General features: G+C 41.9%; 1 protein-coding gene across 1 annotated transcript; it reads right to left on the bottom strand.

Annotated features, from left to right (window-relative positions):
• Nucleotides 1-10,055: 10,055 nt before the first annotated feature.
• On the bottom strand, nt 10,056-15,162 carry cebpg (CCAAT enhancer binding protein gamma). Its single transcript, XM_018692895.2, has 2 exons — nt 15,000-15,162; nt 10,056-13,767 (listed from the first exon to the last, which is right to left on the bottom strand). The coding sequence occupies exon 2, from the start codon at nt 13,659-13,661 to the stop codon at nt 13,167-13,169; it is 495 nt and encodes a 164-aa protein (XP_018548411.1). The 5' UTR covers nt 13,662-13,767; nt 15,000-15,162; the 3' UTR covers nt 10,056-13,166.
• Between the last annotated feature and the right edge of the window lie 824 nt (nt 15,163-15,986).

The following is a 15,986-nucleotide window of genomic DNA, read 5'->3' as shown; positions in this document are numbered from 1 at the left end:
ACTAGAAAGCCTCTGCAAAGACCTTACTCTGCGCCTTGAGATGATGTATGTTGTGAGGGTGAGGACAGCTTTGCAAAGTGGGGACATTTTGTCTTTAAAGGGCTATTTAAGGGTTAAGGTTAGAAGTATACTCTTTCAACATGTGTCCTCACAAGTACAGAAATATGTTTGTGTGTTGGAGGGCCGGGCCTGGTAGTGGAAGTCGTTAGGTGGCTTTGCTCTTTAAGATGCAGAATAAGAAAAAAAGGAAACAAATGGAGAACATGTTTTCCAGATGTTTCTGTGTGAAGCACTCTGCCAGATTCTCGGAGGAGGTGGATTTTAAACAAACGTATCTTGGCGATGGACGACGAGGCCATCGCTCATTTTTATGTTTGAAGTTTCAAATGTTTTCATGTCTCACCATCTGGAGAGGAAGAGGGAGCAAAGCATCGTGGGAAGAGAGAGAGAGAGAGCTGTGGCTGCCACTCTGCATGACTGTCCACACACAAAATGTATAGGTATTAAAAGTGCAAATATGCAATATGCAGTGCAGAGGATTCACAGAAACAATGTGTCAGATGAGGCCAAGGGTGTTCAGAGCTCAGATATCCCGATGGTCCCAGAGGAGGTGTTTCTGAGTCTCTCTGTGTTGGTCCCACTTGGTTCCAAGTCCAGACCCAGGACCTGAGCTGAACCAGGTCCAAAATTCTTCTCAGTCTAATCAGATCAGGTCCTGTCCTGTCGGGTCTGTGAAAAAAATCAATACATCCAACTCAGAGCGTAGCAGCATCACGTGTGTTTGCAAGTGAAAAGAAGAACTATTTGACTTTTGATTGACAGATATTAAACAGGTTAAAACCTGGTCTTTTATTGATCTACCAATCAGTCGGCTACAGTATGTTTTATTGTCGTGCCGGAGGTGGAAATAGGACTTATTTGTCCTTGGAACATATCAACTAATTATCTTAGTATCTATGACTTTACATTTGCTCATTGGACATCATTATCATTATTAATATTATTATTTTTCATTGATTGGTGATCGTGCTGCTGTTGGTGTTTGTGTTCTCTCTGTTTGACCCCATTCTGGATCAGGTCTGTTTATCCTCTGGTCTGTTCAGGTCCCTTTGATCATGTCTGTCTTTTTTCAAAAATTAATTTACACCTTTTGAGTTTGGAGTACGAGCGAGATGAGGTGGTTCAGGCCTCCCTGGCGCCTTCCTTTGGAGGTTTGTAGAGTAATTTGTCTGAAGCTGCAACAGTCTGTTAGTGGTGTGATCAGAATCCTTCATAATCTTCTTCTTCTTGGGTTATTTGTGGACCACTTGATTCTCAGGGATGTGGACTCTCAGGTACCTGAAGGTGTACCTGAGAAAACTCCTCTCTACAAGTGTCTCATTGGTTGTCTGCTGCTTCCTCCCAGAATCCACAACCAGCTCTTTGGTTTGATGTTCAGTAAGAGGTTTGGTGCTTTTGTCTTTTGTATGAAGAAGCTGTGTCGTGTACCTGCTGAGAACAGCATGGGTTTTATTTGTGCAGTTATAACATTTTCATCTTCTCACAGTCTGCAGAGCTCTGTAGATAAACAGAACAGATTTAAACAACAACAGGATCTGGATCCTAAAACTTTCCCAGTGCTTTTAATGTGTCCAGGTCTATAATAATAAACATGAAAGTATGAAATCATAGAAGAAGAAACACAAATGCAAAAATGCACACACACACACACACACACACACACACACACACACACACACACACACACACACAGACTCAGCTGAGTAATGTTCCTGATAACTCCTTGATGCTTGGGCTTTGCAGAACATTAATATCAGTTTACGTTCAGAGTTTCCAGCACTCGCCACTTGCTCTCCTGGCCAGAAACACCTTCGCACGCCCTCAGCTTGACCTCCTCTCCCACAGGTACCAGAGAGAGGAGGGGTGAGGGGGAGTGAGGGGGAGGTGTTATGGCCATCAACGCCAAAAACTTCTGTCAGGAACCAATCAGAGGAGACGATCAGCGATGGTGTTTGGAGGTGATGTGAGGTTTCAGCGGGTTTGTGAGGGAATATTTCTGTCTCTTCACAGCTGCTCATCTGACTGCTACAATAAATAAAAAGATCTCTGCCAACAGGGTCACATCTCAGAGAAACCATGGAGAATCATCTCTACCCCTGCAGCTCTGAGCAGCTTTTCAGCCTCTTTTAGCTGCTAGTTTTGGTTTTGCTGCACATTTCCTGTCTGTTTCAGTCTCAGCTGCTGCTCTAAAAAGCCACAAACAGCAGACAGACTTAGTCAGAGAGCAGCTTGTGAACACAGTGGAGCATTCAGCAGCTGAAGAGCCAGAGATTTTCCTCAGGAAGTGATGGAGACCAAAGACAGAGCTAAAAGAGAGGGAATACTGGACCTAACACCCCACTCCACTCACTCCACACTAAATTATTTTATTTAAAATGTACACATAATCACATCTTATTGGTGTGATTATGTGCAATACAGGTGATTCCTAACATGTGCACAAACCTTTTCTGGTTCTAGTGAGCTCAATAAACACCAGAGGAAAAACGACATCATGTAAGAGATTTATTCCTCAGCAGTGGCAGTAAACACAGCACATGGGCCTGATGGTAACTGCAGTGTATTCAGTTTAACAGATAAACAACAGGGCTATGGCTACGCACCGACTCCATGTCTGACAGCAGGCACTTGAGTTTGTTAGCTATGTTTCATGGAGTGTTCAGTTTACGTCAGAAGTCGGAGCTGAAAGTGACGTCACCTCCAAGTTGACCGTGTTCCTTATGTTGGAGTTGATGGGGTTGCTCTGACTTTTGGAAATCCGACCTCAGGGGGTGTTCCAGTTGAAACTTCTGGAAACTCAGGCTTCTGAGAACAACTGGAAAGCACCATTTGTCCATGCTACACTCCCCCATGTCCCTCCCCTCTCCATCACCCACTACATCGCCACGAGGCCTTGTCTTCTACAGTCACTGCATCCTCCTGGGAGTGAGGCTTTTAGTAGGATTTGAAGGTCTAGTTACAGCAACATTTCAAGTTAGAGCAACGGTTTTATTACAAACATGAGTCCTGCCTTAAGTGCAGTGGTTCTCCCAAGGTGGAGCAGGGACGTCCTCCTTCCCCCAGATAAAAAAGTGTCTGACCTACATGACTTATGAGTGTGCCATATTTTTCAAGGTGATGAGTTTGCAGCTGTGGTTTGAGGAGGCTGGAACAAAGATGCATGCAACAGACTTTAACCTGTCTCTGTCCCCATCTTATCAAACTTATGTTGTTTCTGGTTCAAAAATCTCAGGACTGTTTTAAATTCTAGGAGAGATCTTTTGTGAACTTTGTGAAAATGCTGCGCAAGGCGTGCAAAATATTTCAGTGATGGAACAGTGAGTCTGTGGTTTGAATATTTATCTAAACATCACAGAACTGGAACAACATGATAAAGGATATTTATAGGATACAGTCAGACAGTGACTTAATTATTCTTTATTTATAGAAACCTCAGCCTGTCTCATCTGCAGAGCTCAGACAGGCAGTGCGTGAAGTTTCAGCTCCTCAGTTCATTTTCAGATTAAGTTTAATCTCAGTAATTTAACCTCAGAGTTGAGAGTTAATTGTCAGGATAAGCTGATGTTCCAGTTTTCAGCAGACTGATGATGACGGTTGACACGTCCTCCACATGCTGGGACGCTGAGCGGGTTTATTTTTAAGCACTGACGTGACGGCGCTCATAATTATGGGAACAGTGGGAGGAGGTGGGAGGACTGGTTCTGCATGGGGAGTGTACGCAAGCTCTCTGTGTCAGGCGGAGACGTTTGACTTGTCGCCAGTAAAACCTTTACAATCCGCTGACATGCTCACTCTGTCTGCTGACCTTTGAATGTCAGGAAAAAAACTGTCCCAGTTTAGTTTTATTGGGCTAAGGTGATCATGATGTCATTGTGTCAATCATTCACCCTCATCACGTCTGTCTGGTTCTGTTTGGTTTTCAAGGCCGATCAGCTCACTTTGTTTGATAACTGTTTATCAATCAAAAGGTCTTATCTGTCCACACACACACACACACACACACACACACACACACGCACACTGATTTAACACTTCACATGACTGGAAGTGACTGCGTGTTCTGTGCTGTGTCACCATGCATCAGTTAAATCAGAGAGAATCAGGAGGGAAAAATCTCTCAATTCAACACCTTAAACTTTTAATATCACTGCAGGATCATCACCTGCACACTCAGTCTGTTTGTATTTTGGTAATATTTCATCTTTGTGTCTGTGACATTGTTTAAAAGACAAGAAATAAAAAACTACAAGAAAATAATGGAACAGAACAGAAGAAATTAAAATAAAGAAAGAATAAATGTCACTTTTGTCTCTGACAAAATAAAACTTCTTCTGATGAGTAAAACTCAAAGTTACACAGACAGGAGACAAAAAAGACAAAAAGAAAGGGATAGACAACAAAACACAAAGCAATGCTGGAAAAAGAAAAAAGTAAAAGTAAAGATAAACAGAATATATAAAGGTAAAACAAGGAAAAAAACAGATAAAAGGAAAAAGAAATAGGATTAAAAATCAAACAAACAGGTTTGATTAATCCACATTTGATGCTGTAGTGATATTTTTGGCAGCAGGACGTTGTGTGTGTTAATGGTGATGATTTAATAGTTTGTGGAGACAATAGAGCTCAATGGATCAGAGGAGTAAGAAATATCACAGCTGCAGCAGTGATTGAAGTCTGGACTGATGACTCACTCTGACCTGGCTGCATTTTGTCCAGTTAAATCAGTATTTGTGCTCAAAGTGACATGATTTCACTTGCAACTTCGTTAGTGTTTGTGTAGATGTAGGTGTCTGTTAAACCCTGACCAGAGACAGGTAAAAGGAGCGTCTCTTTGTGTTCGTTTTTTGACTTTTAAACTTAAAGGCTCCCCTCGTCTCAGCTCCCACCAGCAGCCTCTGATCACAGCCCTCAGTATTTATTCCCCACAGCTTATTAAAAAGAACATTCTGGCTGCACATTGGGTAAACAACAAAATAATAAATTAACTGATCTCTGTAACAATAACACGTTTCTGACCTAAAACTTAAAGAAACAGGAAATGAAAAAGAGCGCAAACAAAAAAAGCTTCCCACACCAACCCAGAGCACGCAGGGAGAGGAAGCTTTTAACCTGTGACCTGTCAGGCTGCAGCCAATCAGACAGGCTCACCTGCAGCTCATTACACACACACATTAACAAACGGTGCTCAGCATGATGCAGCTTCATGTCTTCGAATGCTGTTAAACCACAGTTGTCCCAGTGTTTACTGTGACCTGTTATTTCACTGTTTGTATTTTGTCTTCCACATGAGTCTCTTTACATTGTCAGGTAGATGTTTAAATTACCTGTGTGATGTCAGATGTTCATACATGGCACGTCACCTGTAGTCTGGAGATCAGGCAGTGCTCAGGCTTACCTATAAAATCAACATTACAACCAGGACACCTGAAGTGATACATTGCTTTTTAACATGTTTTTCATGCTCTCTGTGCAAAATTAATTCTCAAGTTAAACATTTTCTCTGAGTCTAATATTGTTATGAACTTAATCTCCTTGGTTAGATTTTTATTTTCAGCCTAATTGATGTACTTGAGCAGTCAGCTGACACACCTGGTATTAATCTACTGATGTTTCCTTATCAGCTGTTGTTGCTCCTGATGATGGTTTTAAAGTAACTTCACTAGACATCTGTCTTTCTTTATTTACTATATTTTTGAATATCAGTCGATATGTGACAGACTGGTGCAATTTATGTCAAAATTTCTCCTCCTTGTCAGTGTCATAACTGAACACAGAGACATGAAACACATGTTGACATGATTCAGTGTGACTTCCACTCTCTGAGGATGGCATTATCTTTGATATCCTTTCAGAATAAACTTCCAGAAATCCACTTAGAACTCAGGGAGAAAAGAGGCTACAGAACTTCATTCAGATTCTTCCTGTTTTTAAGTTTTCTTCAGTATCACAGTAATCCAGTGATAGTTGTCTGTACATCCATGTATACACTGCAAACAGGAGCTGATTGCAGATAATTCAGCTTCTTTTAATGGGATGAATGGGAACAGATACAGGCTGAAACAACAGGGCTGGCGTAGAGGCTAACAGCTAATACCTCTAATCTATAGAAACACCCAAAACAGAAATATTCTGATTTATATTCATCACATTAACATTTAATTGGTTGGAGGTCCAGTGTGAACCTCAGTGACCTCCCTCTCTCACTCTGGGTGATCGAGGTTCAGCAGCAGCAGATGACCTCTGATTGGCTGCGGTCCTCTGTGGAGCTCCTGCTGCTGTTTGCTGTAGTGTGGCTCAGTGTTTACCATTCGGCTGCTCTCTGTTTGTTCAGATACCATTTCAGGCTCAGAGACACTCAACTACAGCTGTTACCATGACGACCCCTCCTCATCCTCCTTTTATCATCTCTGTGGTCCAAACATCTTCATCCTCACCTTGAAAATCAGCAGATACTTGATAATCCATCAGCTTTAAACTTGTGTTGAAAAAGCTGAAATTAAAACTTTTACTTTCAAGGCACTGGAAAGTTACTGAGAAAGTTAGGAATGTTTCAGAGATCACAGATGTCCTGTTGGAGGTTTCAGGAATGCCTGGGAAGGTTTTGGAGGAACCTTAAGGAGGGTTCCTACCTTCATAAGGTTTTCACTGAGTCATTAAGGAGGCTCCAGGAGTCCTTGAGGAGCTTCTAGCATCCCTTAAGGAAGCTTATATAGAGCACTGAGAATGTTTCAAGGATTCCTGTGGAGCTGGCTGTTTTAGCTGTTGTGGCTGTGTCTAAGGAGGTTCAGTGGGTCTGAGGGAGTTCTGGGGATCCTTGAAGAAGTTCAAGGTGCTTCCTGGTGAAGTTTACTGGGTTCTTGAGAGAGTTCAGGTTCAGGTCCCCAGAATTCTTCAGGGGGTTCTGTGATGAGGTTCAGTGGGAAGTCCCAAGGGTCTCTCAGTCCTTAAGCAGGGTCAGTGGGTCACTGAGGAGGTTCCAGGGGTCCTTGGGTTCTTGAAGAGGTTCAGTCAGATGGTGGTAGAAGCTCCAGGGGTCCTTGAATGTTCTGGCAGAGCTTGAGGACATTCAGGGGTCTGAGGAGGGTTTTTTGGTCCGTGAGAAGGTTCAAGGGGTCAAAGGGAGTTCCAAGGATTCTTCAGGGGGCTCTTGGGATCCTGAAGGACATTTCACTATTACTGAGAAAATTCCAGTGGTCTTGGAGGAATTTCCAGGGGTCCTCTATTTAATTCAAGGGTGTTTTGAGGAAATTCCAGGGAACCATTTGGACATTCTGTTTGTATTAGTTTAATTAACTTTATTTTTTATTATTCCCAGGATTTTTCTGCTCTGATTTTATCTAGAAGATGAATCTTTCTCGTTCTCAGTTTGTCATTTGGTTTAATTAATAAATCTCTTTTGTTTAATTAGTTTATGGATTTATAAAGTCAGTGATTTTTTAACAGGACTGACGTGATTCATCCAGATAAAGTGATGTCAGCAGGAAACAGTGGGACGTCCCAGCAGCACTTTGTTCTATCACAGCAGATAAATGTGTGAAACAGGGAAAACCCCGATCACAGCAGAGGAAACATTAACACTTAGTATTCACACACAAACACACACACAGTTGCTATCATTAATGCCTCAGCCAATCAGGAAGGAGGAGATAACAGCTGACAGCTAATTAAAGACATTAACTCCACCCATCTTCACTCATCACCATTGTCATATGAACATGAACATCTCCTGCTCCAATCATCACAATTACACATTAACATCTGTATCAGAAAACATCTGCTTTCTTGGTACATTTCGAATTCAAAAGCTTCCAACTTGTCGTTTAATTTAGCTCTGACCTCTTCTACAAAAGCCTTTCTTCTTAGAAAGTTAGTGTGTAGTTTTAAAGAGTGTGAGTATAAACACAACGAGGCTGTAAAGGTGGACTGGTGAGTAGATCAGTTTTCACGTTAACGTCCCCGACAACCTCTGCAGTCTCATTTAGACACTCGTTAGCAACCGCCTTTTTTAAGACACGTAAAAGCTTCAAACATCAGGAGTGGAGGATTTACTGACAGATTTTGTGTCGTAGAATAAAACATGAAAATGTCTTGAGCTTGTGTTAAAACCACAGACCTTATTTCAGACATTTAACCAAAAACCCATTGACTTTGGGACGAGGGAACAGGAAGTGCTAACATGCTAACTTACATTTCCTGGTTTTAGACTCATTCCTGCGGATCTCTATTGAATTTATAGTTGTTTAATGACTGATCCCCTCGCTTCCAGTAAATTATAAACAATTCAATTTAACATATCCCTAGATTTATACAGGATACTGCTAATGACTTTGATTTTTTCTTTAATAAAATCAATATGTTGTTTCCATGTTAGTTTAACATCAATCCTCTTTCAATTTCAACATCGCAGATTTTTAATTTAATATCCAATTTCTTTTCTTTTCTTTTCCAAAAACCATCAATTCAGTTTTCTTAATATTAAGAGACAATTTTATTGACATCAAACAAGGTTTTAAGAATTTTCAGCTCTCATTCAACAGACAGCAGAACACAATTTTAATTTTAATAATAATTTTAACAAGTCAGTAACATTGCAAATATCATTAATATAAAGTTCTGGCACAATCACTGATCCCTGAGGCTCCCTACAGGCGATCTTCTACTTCTCAGCCAAGATGCAGGACTTGGTCTGATGAGGATCCATTGACCAGACCATGAGGAGATCTGTTTGAATGAGGGAGGAGGGAGGAGTCTCCAGTCGCTCCGGGACATGGCAGTGTGGTACGAGCTGACCCCTGCCTCCCCCTCCCTGCCTCCCTGCCTCCCCCTTCTGTGGGCTGATAAAGTGGGAGGAGGACAGACCTTTGGCTCACACTGAACAGAAACATGACAGATAGATTTTCACCTTGTTAGCTCACTCTCCTCATTACTGGAATAATCAGTAAAAACAATAAGAGGACAATGATAAATAATAAGATAACAGCAGAGGAGTGGGGATGAAAATAAACTACGGGAAGATATAAGATCATATGAACCTTTTAAACTCACATTTTGTCCTTTTAGAAAATCATTTAGCATCACAAACAGAGAGAAGCCCGACATCTGAGGACCCACTACAGAAACTGAGAACAAATCTTGAAATACAATAATCATGAAATCAGGGGACCTGACACTAAATTTACATTTTATGGGTTTTCCTTGTGTTTGGTCATTTTAAGCCCAAGAAAAATAAAGAAATGACAGGAAATAAATGAATAAATGAGTTAAAAAACTGCAGAACTTTCTGGTCTGACAGTGGAGGAGGACGTGACCTCAGTATTTCTAAAATCCTGACCTCCTGTTGTGTTTTAAATCTGTATAAAACTGAACACTTGGCTGCACTGAGGTCAGGTTAAAGGATCTCTGTGTTCCTGTCTGTCTGTACAGGAACATGGTTCACTCAGTAACCTTGACAATGATTCATCATCTACACGTCAGTGAATCTTAAATAAAGATGGACTCTGGACCTGATCCTCAGGCCAAACGACCCGGCAAATACAAACTGTGTCCCACACCCTGCCTCACTGACATGTAGCTGTGGCTAACCCAGTTAGTTTAGCTACCAGAAACATACAGAGAACATGAGGCAGTGGTAATCTGCTGGTGTAAAGTGATGGCAGAAGCTTCCAGTTTTACATGAAGCCTCTCTGTGGATATTTGTCACTGCCTCACATCCCGCAGTTCAAAGATAATATTATACTTCTTGTTTTACTTCATTTTATGGAGCTTTAAAATTAAAATTTTCCTATTATCTACTGCATCTTTAGTCACATTTGAGATCTTTGGATCAATTTGGATCATTTAAAATAAAGTTTTAGATGAGTTTTAAGAGTATGTGGCATTAGGGGAGTAAAAAAAAAAAAAAAGATGTTATCCAGTAAAAATGTCAACTTGTACAGATTCCACTGGTTTGTGACATTAACTGAAAACACATTTAGTACAAAAACAAAAACACATAGTTTAACTTTTATACTCAATTTTAATTTACAATGCACGTTAGCCCAGGCTCCTGTGATATAAAAAAAGCTGAGTGACAGTGACAGAGAAATGCTGCCCAGCAACATTCAGACCAAAGCAAAACATGACAAACACCCCAACACATCAGTTATTTTACAGAAATCAGCATTAACAGAATCAAATCTGTTTCCAAAGCAACTCTATGGTCAGAGCTGAACATTTGTTTTAATCTGAGTGCAGACACGCAGTGCTCCCCCCTCATGCAAAGACTTCTCTATAAACATGCTGCTGCTTGGAAGAAAAGAGTAGAAAAAACAAACCATAGAAAAGTGAAAAAGATGAAGGCCGTGCTCGGTGAGGCTCAACCCAGCGAGCGGGAGACGTTCCCACAACGTTACGTCACGGTTCTGACGAGTTCAAACAATGTAAACAAAATACACATCAGCTGATAATCCTTTATCAGATATTTTTACTACTAATATCAGCCTCAGAGATCCACATCAGTGAGTCAGACTCCTGTTATAACATTTTTAAAATGCTGTTCTGAGTATTTTCTTTTCAGAATATTCAAGCAATGTTAAACATAAACATTATTTTAACTCATGAACACAGTCAAACATCATATCTGTGTCTGTAAAAACAGGAATCGTGCACAAACATATTTAAGTCCTGAAGGTTTCTTTTCTTTCTGTCATTTATCTACCAGATCGAAGACTCAGTGTGCACTTTTACAATGACAGAATTCAAAAATACATCTGCAGTACATGAATGGGGACAGAACAGAAACACAGTGCTGCAGGGTTTGAAGGACAGAGATCTGCTCATTTCTCAGGAAACACGTGCTAGTGTCGAAAACGGTTGACAGCTCATAAATACCACACAACTTAAAATGAAAATGAAACATTTTGTGACTGATCAGCTGCAGAAAAGAGTGGATTATTCCTTAGAACCCTGCAGCCAAACTCTACCTGTGGAGGAACACGACATCTGTTTACAGCCACGGCCTGACGGGAACATTGTGGGAACGTTGAGCTGAGCGGCTCAGGAGGAGCAGCAGGACTCAGACAGACAACAACATTCCTGCAGGGAGGTGAAGCTCCTGACAGACAAATCCTTTGGAAAACACTCCACACCCGCACAAAGCTCTCATAATTATAAAGTCTGATAACAACACGCTGCGGTCCCGCCCCGTCAGCACGCCGCGATTGGTGGGGGGGGCCTGTCCAGATCTGTTCAGATCTCATTAGCAGACGGCTAACGACCCGACCTGGTTAAAAACTGGATTTAATTAAAGCTGCGGTTTGTCTGAAGTGTCTGGGTCCGCCCAGCACCACAAACAAACAGACACACACCTGTCTGGACCGGGACTCCCCTGCCAGGTGGAGGTGAGGGGCAGAGGAGAGCCAGGCGGGGTCGCAGCTGAAGGTATTTTTTAAACACACGGCCTGGGTCTGAATGTCATATCTGTGGCAAGTTTCACACAAACAGCTGATGACAGAGGACTCAGGGTCAAAACTCCAAACAACATCTGGATCCAGATGTGATGATTCTCTCTGTTTAAATCATGATGAGCTGAATGTCTGAGTTTTCAGACTGCGGAAAACAGACTGAGGAGGTAGAGATGAACATTTGTTGTTACTTTAAAATCTAAGAGATGCATCACCAATAACAAATGCTGAAATATGAGAGCTTTTCAATCAACATGAAGCAGCTAGAGCTAAAACAAGAAATCAATTGATTAGCTGATCAGTGGGAACTTTATCACCAGCTATTCTGATAATCAGTTCATCATCTACACGGCCAACATCAGCCTGGTCAGAAGTAAAAACAGGACAAAGTGTCTCAGGATGTTCTGCTCTGTTTGTCTCTTCCACTATTGGACACATGGAATAAAAATATTCCATGTTTTCCAGGACCTGCAGGTTTATCAGCCACAGATATGACAGTGTGACCCAGGCTGCCCTCTCTGCAGAAAAATCAAAGACTCCACTGACTCTGTTAAGACACAAACATTAAAAGTGTGCAACTCAAGCCATTCCATTCTGTCCAGAGAACCACCTGATAAAGGACAATTCTGTTGGGGTTTTTTTTTGTATATACAGGTTTATCTTAATTTATTAACTGGAAACTAAAGGAGTACACTGAGCAAAGTATCAAAAAGGTTTTTTTAAGTATTTATATTGAGTCTTAAAATAATCATTTTTAAACAGAGCGGGCCTTTAAAAACCAGAATTGTCCTTTAAACATCAACATGTAGTGAACGTACGTACAACTTTAAAAATTCTCTCATTAGGTTTTGTTAACTAGACATTTTTCAAAAACTCTTTGTAGAATGACAGAAGAAAATACACATCCTAAAAAAGGGAATTTAAGAATTTACATCTTTGTCCTGCAGCTGTGCAGAGTTATTCAGACATGTCGTCCAGCATCGTCCACATCCAGCCTGTCACACTCTGGGTTTAACCAGGTCGAGCTGACAGGAAGAGGAAGCTCAGGAAGTGTGTGTTTTTTTTTCCTACAGATGCTCACTGGTCCAGTTTCTCCGGAGGTGAATTCTTATTGGACGACATCTCTCAGTTTAAACAGGAGTTCACATCTCCTCACATTTCTCCAATCAATCGATGGATCAATAAACGTGACCTTTCAATCCTTTTGGTTTCTCACATGGTGACAGTCTGTTCTGGTGGATCAGGTTCTCCCTTGGTCACAGTCCAAAAACTTTTCCAGGACATAGTCTGGATGAGACTGAGTTTTAAAAGTTATTGTCCAATTAACACAAACTGCAACTGGTTTTTAAAATATTTTAGTGATGTACTGAATTAAATTAATTTAAATGTTTCTGTTTTAATGTTTCTAAACCTGCCTCCTGTTATTATTTTTCAGAACTTTTTTAGTGCTGGAAAATACATTCTTCCAGGTTTTCCAGGAGGACTACAGGAGCCCTGGTGGACATTTTGGCAGATGCATAATTAAAGTCGGGCGGGGGGGCTTAACGGGTTAAATATGACAAAATAACTAATAAACCACAGAAAAGCAGTGAAGAAAATGTGAGGCCATGTTTCCAAAGTTTCCAGAAAAGCTGCAGATATCAAATGTCCCTGTGCCCCCCTCCCTCACTGCCCATTGGTGGAGGTGTTGTTGGGGGCAGGGCTGGAGCCCTCTGCGCCTGCTGGTGGCTGCACATTGTCGGCCAGGTTGTGGGCGTGCTCCAGGAAGAGGTCTTTGAGCACGCTCAGCTCTTTGCTCAGCAGTTTGATCTTGGCCTCCAGCCGCTCGTTCTCCTCCTTCAGCTCGTTGACGCGCTGCTGCGTGTCCATCGCCTTCTGCTTGCTGCGCATGCGGCTCTTCTTCACCGCCAGGTTGTTGCGCTCGCGGCGCTGGCGGTACTCCTCACTGTCCTTGTCTGCTGGAGGCTTCTTCATCTTGCTGGGTGGGAGGGCCTTGCCACCTCCGGCTGAAGGGTTGGCGGGGACGAGCTGAGGGACCTGCTGCAGTCCGGCTACAGCTGCCGGCAGAGACGAGGAGGAAGAGGCGTGGGCCTGACTCTGGATGACGCTCACGCCGTTGTGGTCAGATGTGGTTAGTTTCGGCTGGGACGGCCGGCTCATTTGGATGTGCTGCCTGCAGGTGCTGATCTCTTACCAGAGTCTCCTCGGGTGTAGAGATGAAACAGTAACAGGAAGTAGAAGAGAAAATCCGTCACCTCAAAAGAACCTGAGGACAAGAAAGGAACAAGTTTAAATTCTGCAGGATGCTATGGAGGTTTAATGTCTTTCTGGTGACGTACATCAAATTGTCACCAAGACAGAGATCTCTACAATAAACCTTGAATGTGAAATATTTAGGGCACTTATTTTTGTAATCTATTAATTTACTAATGATTTTCTTAACTAACTGATCAATCATTTGGTTCACAAATGTCAAATCTATTGTTTTAGTTGACCAACAATCAGATGAAGGAATCAAATCAAAATGAGAGGAAAATTGTTTCGATTAGGAAATGACTTACTTTAATTATCATTTCTGCTGATCAATTCATTAACTTCCTTATCATGGCAGCTCTAGAGCCTTATCAGGTTTATATTCTGCGATAATTAGGACAGAGAACATAATTACCCCCCCCCCCTCCAAAATCCTTCTGTACATCTCAGATCTGCGAGGGAACGAATAAAACCCTGTGTTGAGCATCTGCAGTCAGCTCTGCAGATTCTCAGTTGACCTCAATCCATCAGTCACTAGGCTTCAAACCCTTGCAACCTCTCCACCCCCACCTCTGCTGCTGTTCTCAAACACCCACCTCCACCACCTCCCCCGGTCTCTGCACGCAGCAGAGGACATCTGACGCGATAATTGGTAGAATTTTTTGTTCCGCACGGCCAATTAGCAGCGCCGCTCTGATTGGTCGGCGCGTTGCTATGCAGCCAGTCAGCTGTGCGCAGGGAAAAGCGCTCCGGGTGAAACCAGCGTAGCTCCGCTGCTGTTGCCTGCTGTTGCATCATCGTCGGTTCTCTTTGTGCCGAAAGAGGGGAACTCCGGAGTCATGCGGGGCTAAGCACAAATCTCAGTCTTTAGGTGACTTTAATGCGATTTGACAATTATAATAACACGACAAACCCCCAGACACGGCTGACAAACCGAAACAAGTCCGTGAATTTTGAATTCCCAAGCACTTTTAACAACTTTTTGCTCAGTCGAAGCAGCAAATCGATGATCCACTGCGTTAAGTCTTCAGACTAAGCCTCCACACTTCGAGTACAAACGCGGACACGAGTCTACTTTGGCTTTAAACACAAGCGAAACTACATTTTCACTTTGTTCTGAGAAACCCGTTCGCTACCCGCTCAGCCGGGCAGCTAGCCAGCTAGTTAGCTTATGTGGCTAACCAGCCCTAACCTTACTGTTATCGCTCTTTTTCGGACCCTCAAAGAGTTTAAAAGCCAGTTTACCTTCACAGGGCGGCGGTGGAGTCAACCATCCGTCAAAGCAGAAAAAGTTAGGGTAGAAAGTTGGAGTTTAATTCCGTCTGTCTGAGCTCTGAGTGTTTTTGTTTGGAACATGGAAGGGAGCGGATTGCGAAATCTCTTTTACCATGTACGGCAATGTCCAGGGTCAGCCAATCAGAAGCCAGAGGGAGGCAGCGAAGCGAGCGCTTGGCCAATCACAGGTGAGTGTGCGGCAGAGTGATGCAATGCACACTATGATTGACATCTCATCTGACCAATAGAGAATAGCTGTTGGTTTTGTTTATGTAATGTGAGGTTTGTCAAATGAGTTCATACATGCGTGACTTCATCTCTGAATGACGAGATTTAATCATTCTGAAACTACTAATTATACTCGCTTATATTTGTACTACCACTGACATCAGCTGTATAATAGTAACTTGTCATCCCGTTGTTTAAGGAATCCGTCTGAAATACTATAATACTATAATATATTAAAGAAAAACACCCTACAAACAGTGACAGCAGAGGTGTTACAGCATGATTACACGAAAGAGGAAGCCAGCAACTTAAAGGGCAGTTACGAAATATTTACACGTGTTGTAAGCAAGTCAAAACAATGCTATTAATATGGAAATATTTTTAAATTTAAGCCATGTAAGTCCTGCAGTGACAGCAATTTCTACAAGAAAAACGAAACTGATTTTGTTCCTTTGTTGAAAAATTAACAAATACCGTGTGTTTTCAAGGACAATTTATTTTTAAGGTCTCTAATCATGGACCGTACTGAAGTAGTCCTTTGTTTGGCGTTCATTTCTTCATCTGAATGTGGAATTTTCCCATTGATAAAATCAATTGTACAAAGAAAATTAAAATACTTGTCCATCTTGTTGCCTTTAAAACAAATAAAAAAGTCTTTCTCCTGTGATTGGATTGTTTGCTCAGTCTTTCCACCCAGAACATGTTGAACAGATGGAAATCATTTCTTTC

This window comes from Lates calcarifer, linkage group LG2, assembly GCF_001640805.2.
Source record: "Lates calcarifer isolate ASB-BC8 linkage group LG2, TLL_Latcal_v3, whole genome shotgun sequence".
Lineage (NCBI taxonomy): Eukaryota > Metazoa > Chordata > Actinopteri > Centropomidae > Lates > Lates calcarifer.
The sequence above is the reverse complement of the archived record's forward strand: the minus strand, read 5'-3'. Positions and strand labels throughout refer to the sequence as shown.

Coding starts and splice junctions, on each gene's coding strand:
- cebpg (XM_018692895.2), bottom strand. CDS start 13,661: ATGAGCCGGCCGTCCCAGCCGAAACTAACCACATCTGACCACAACGGC.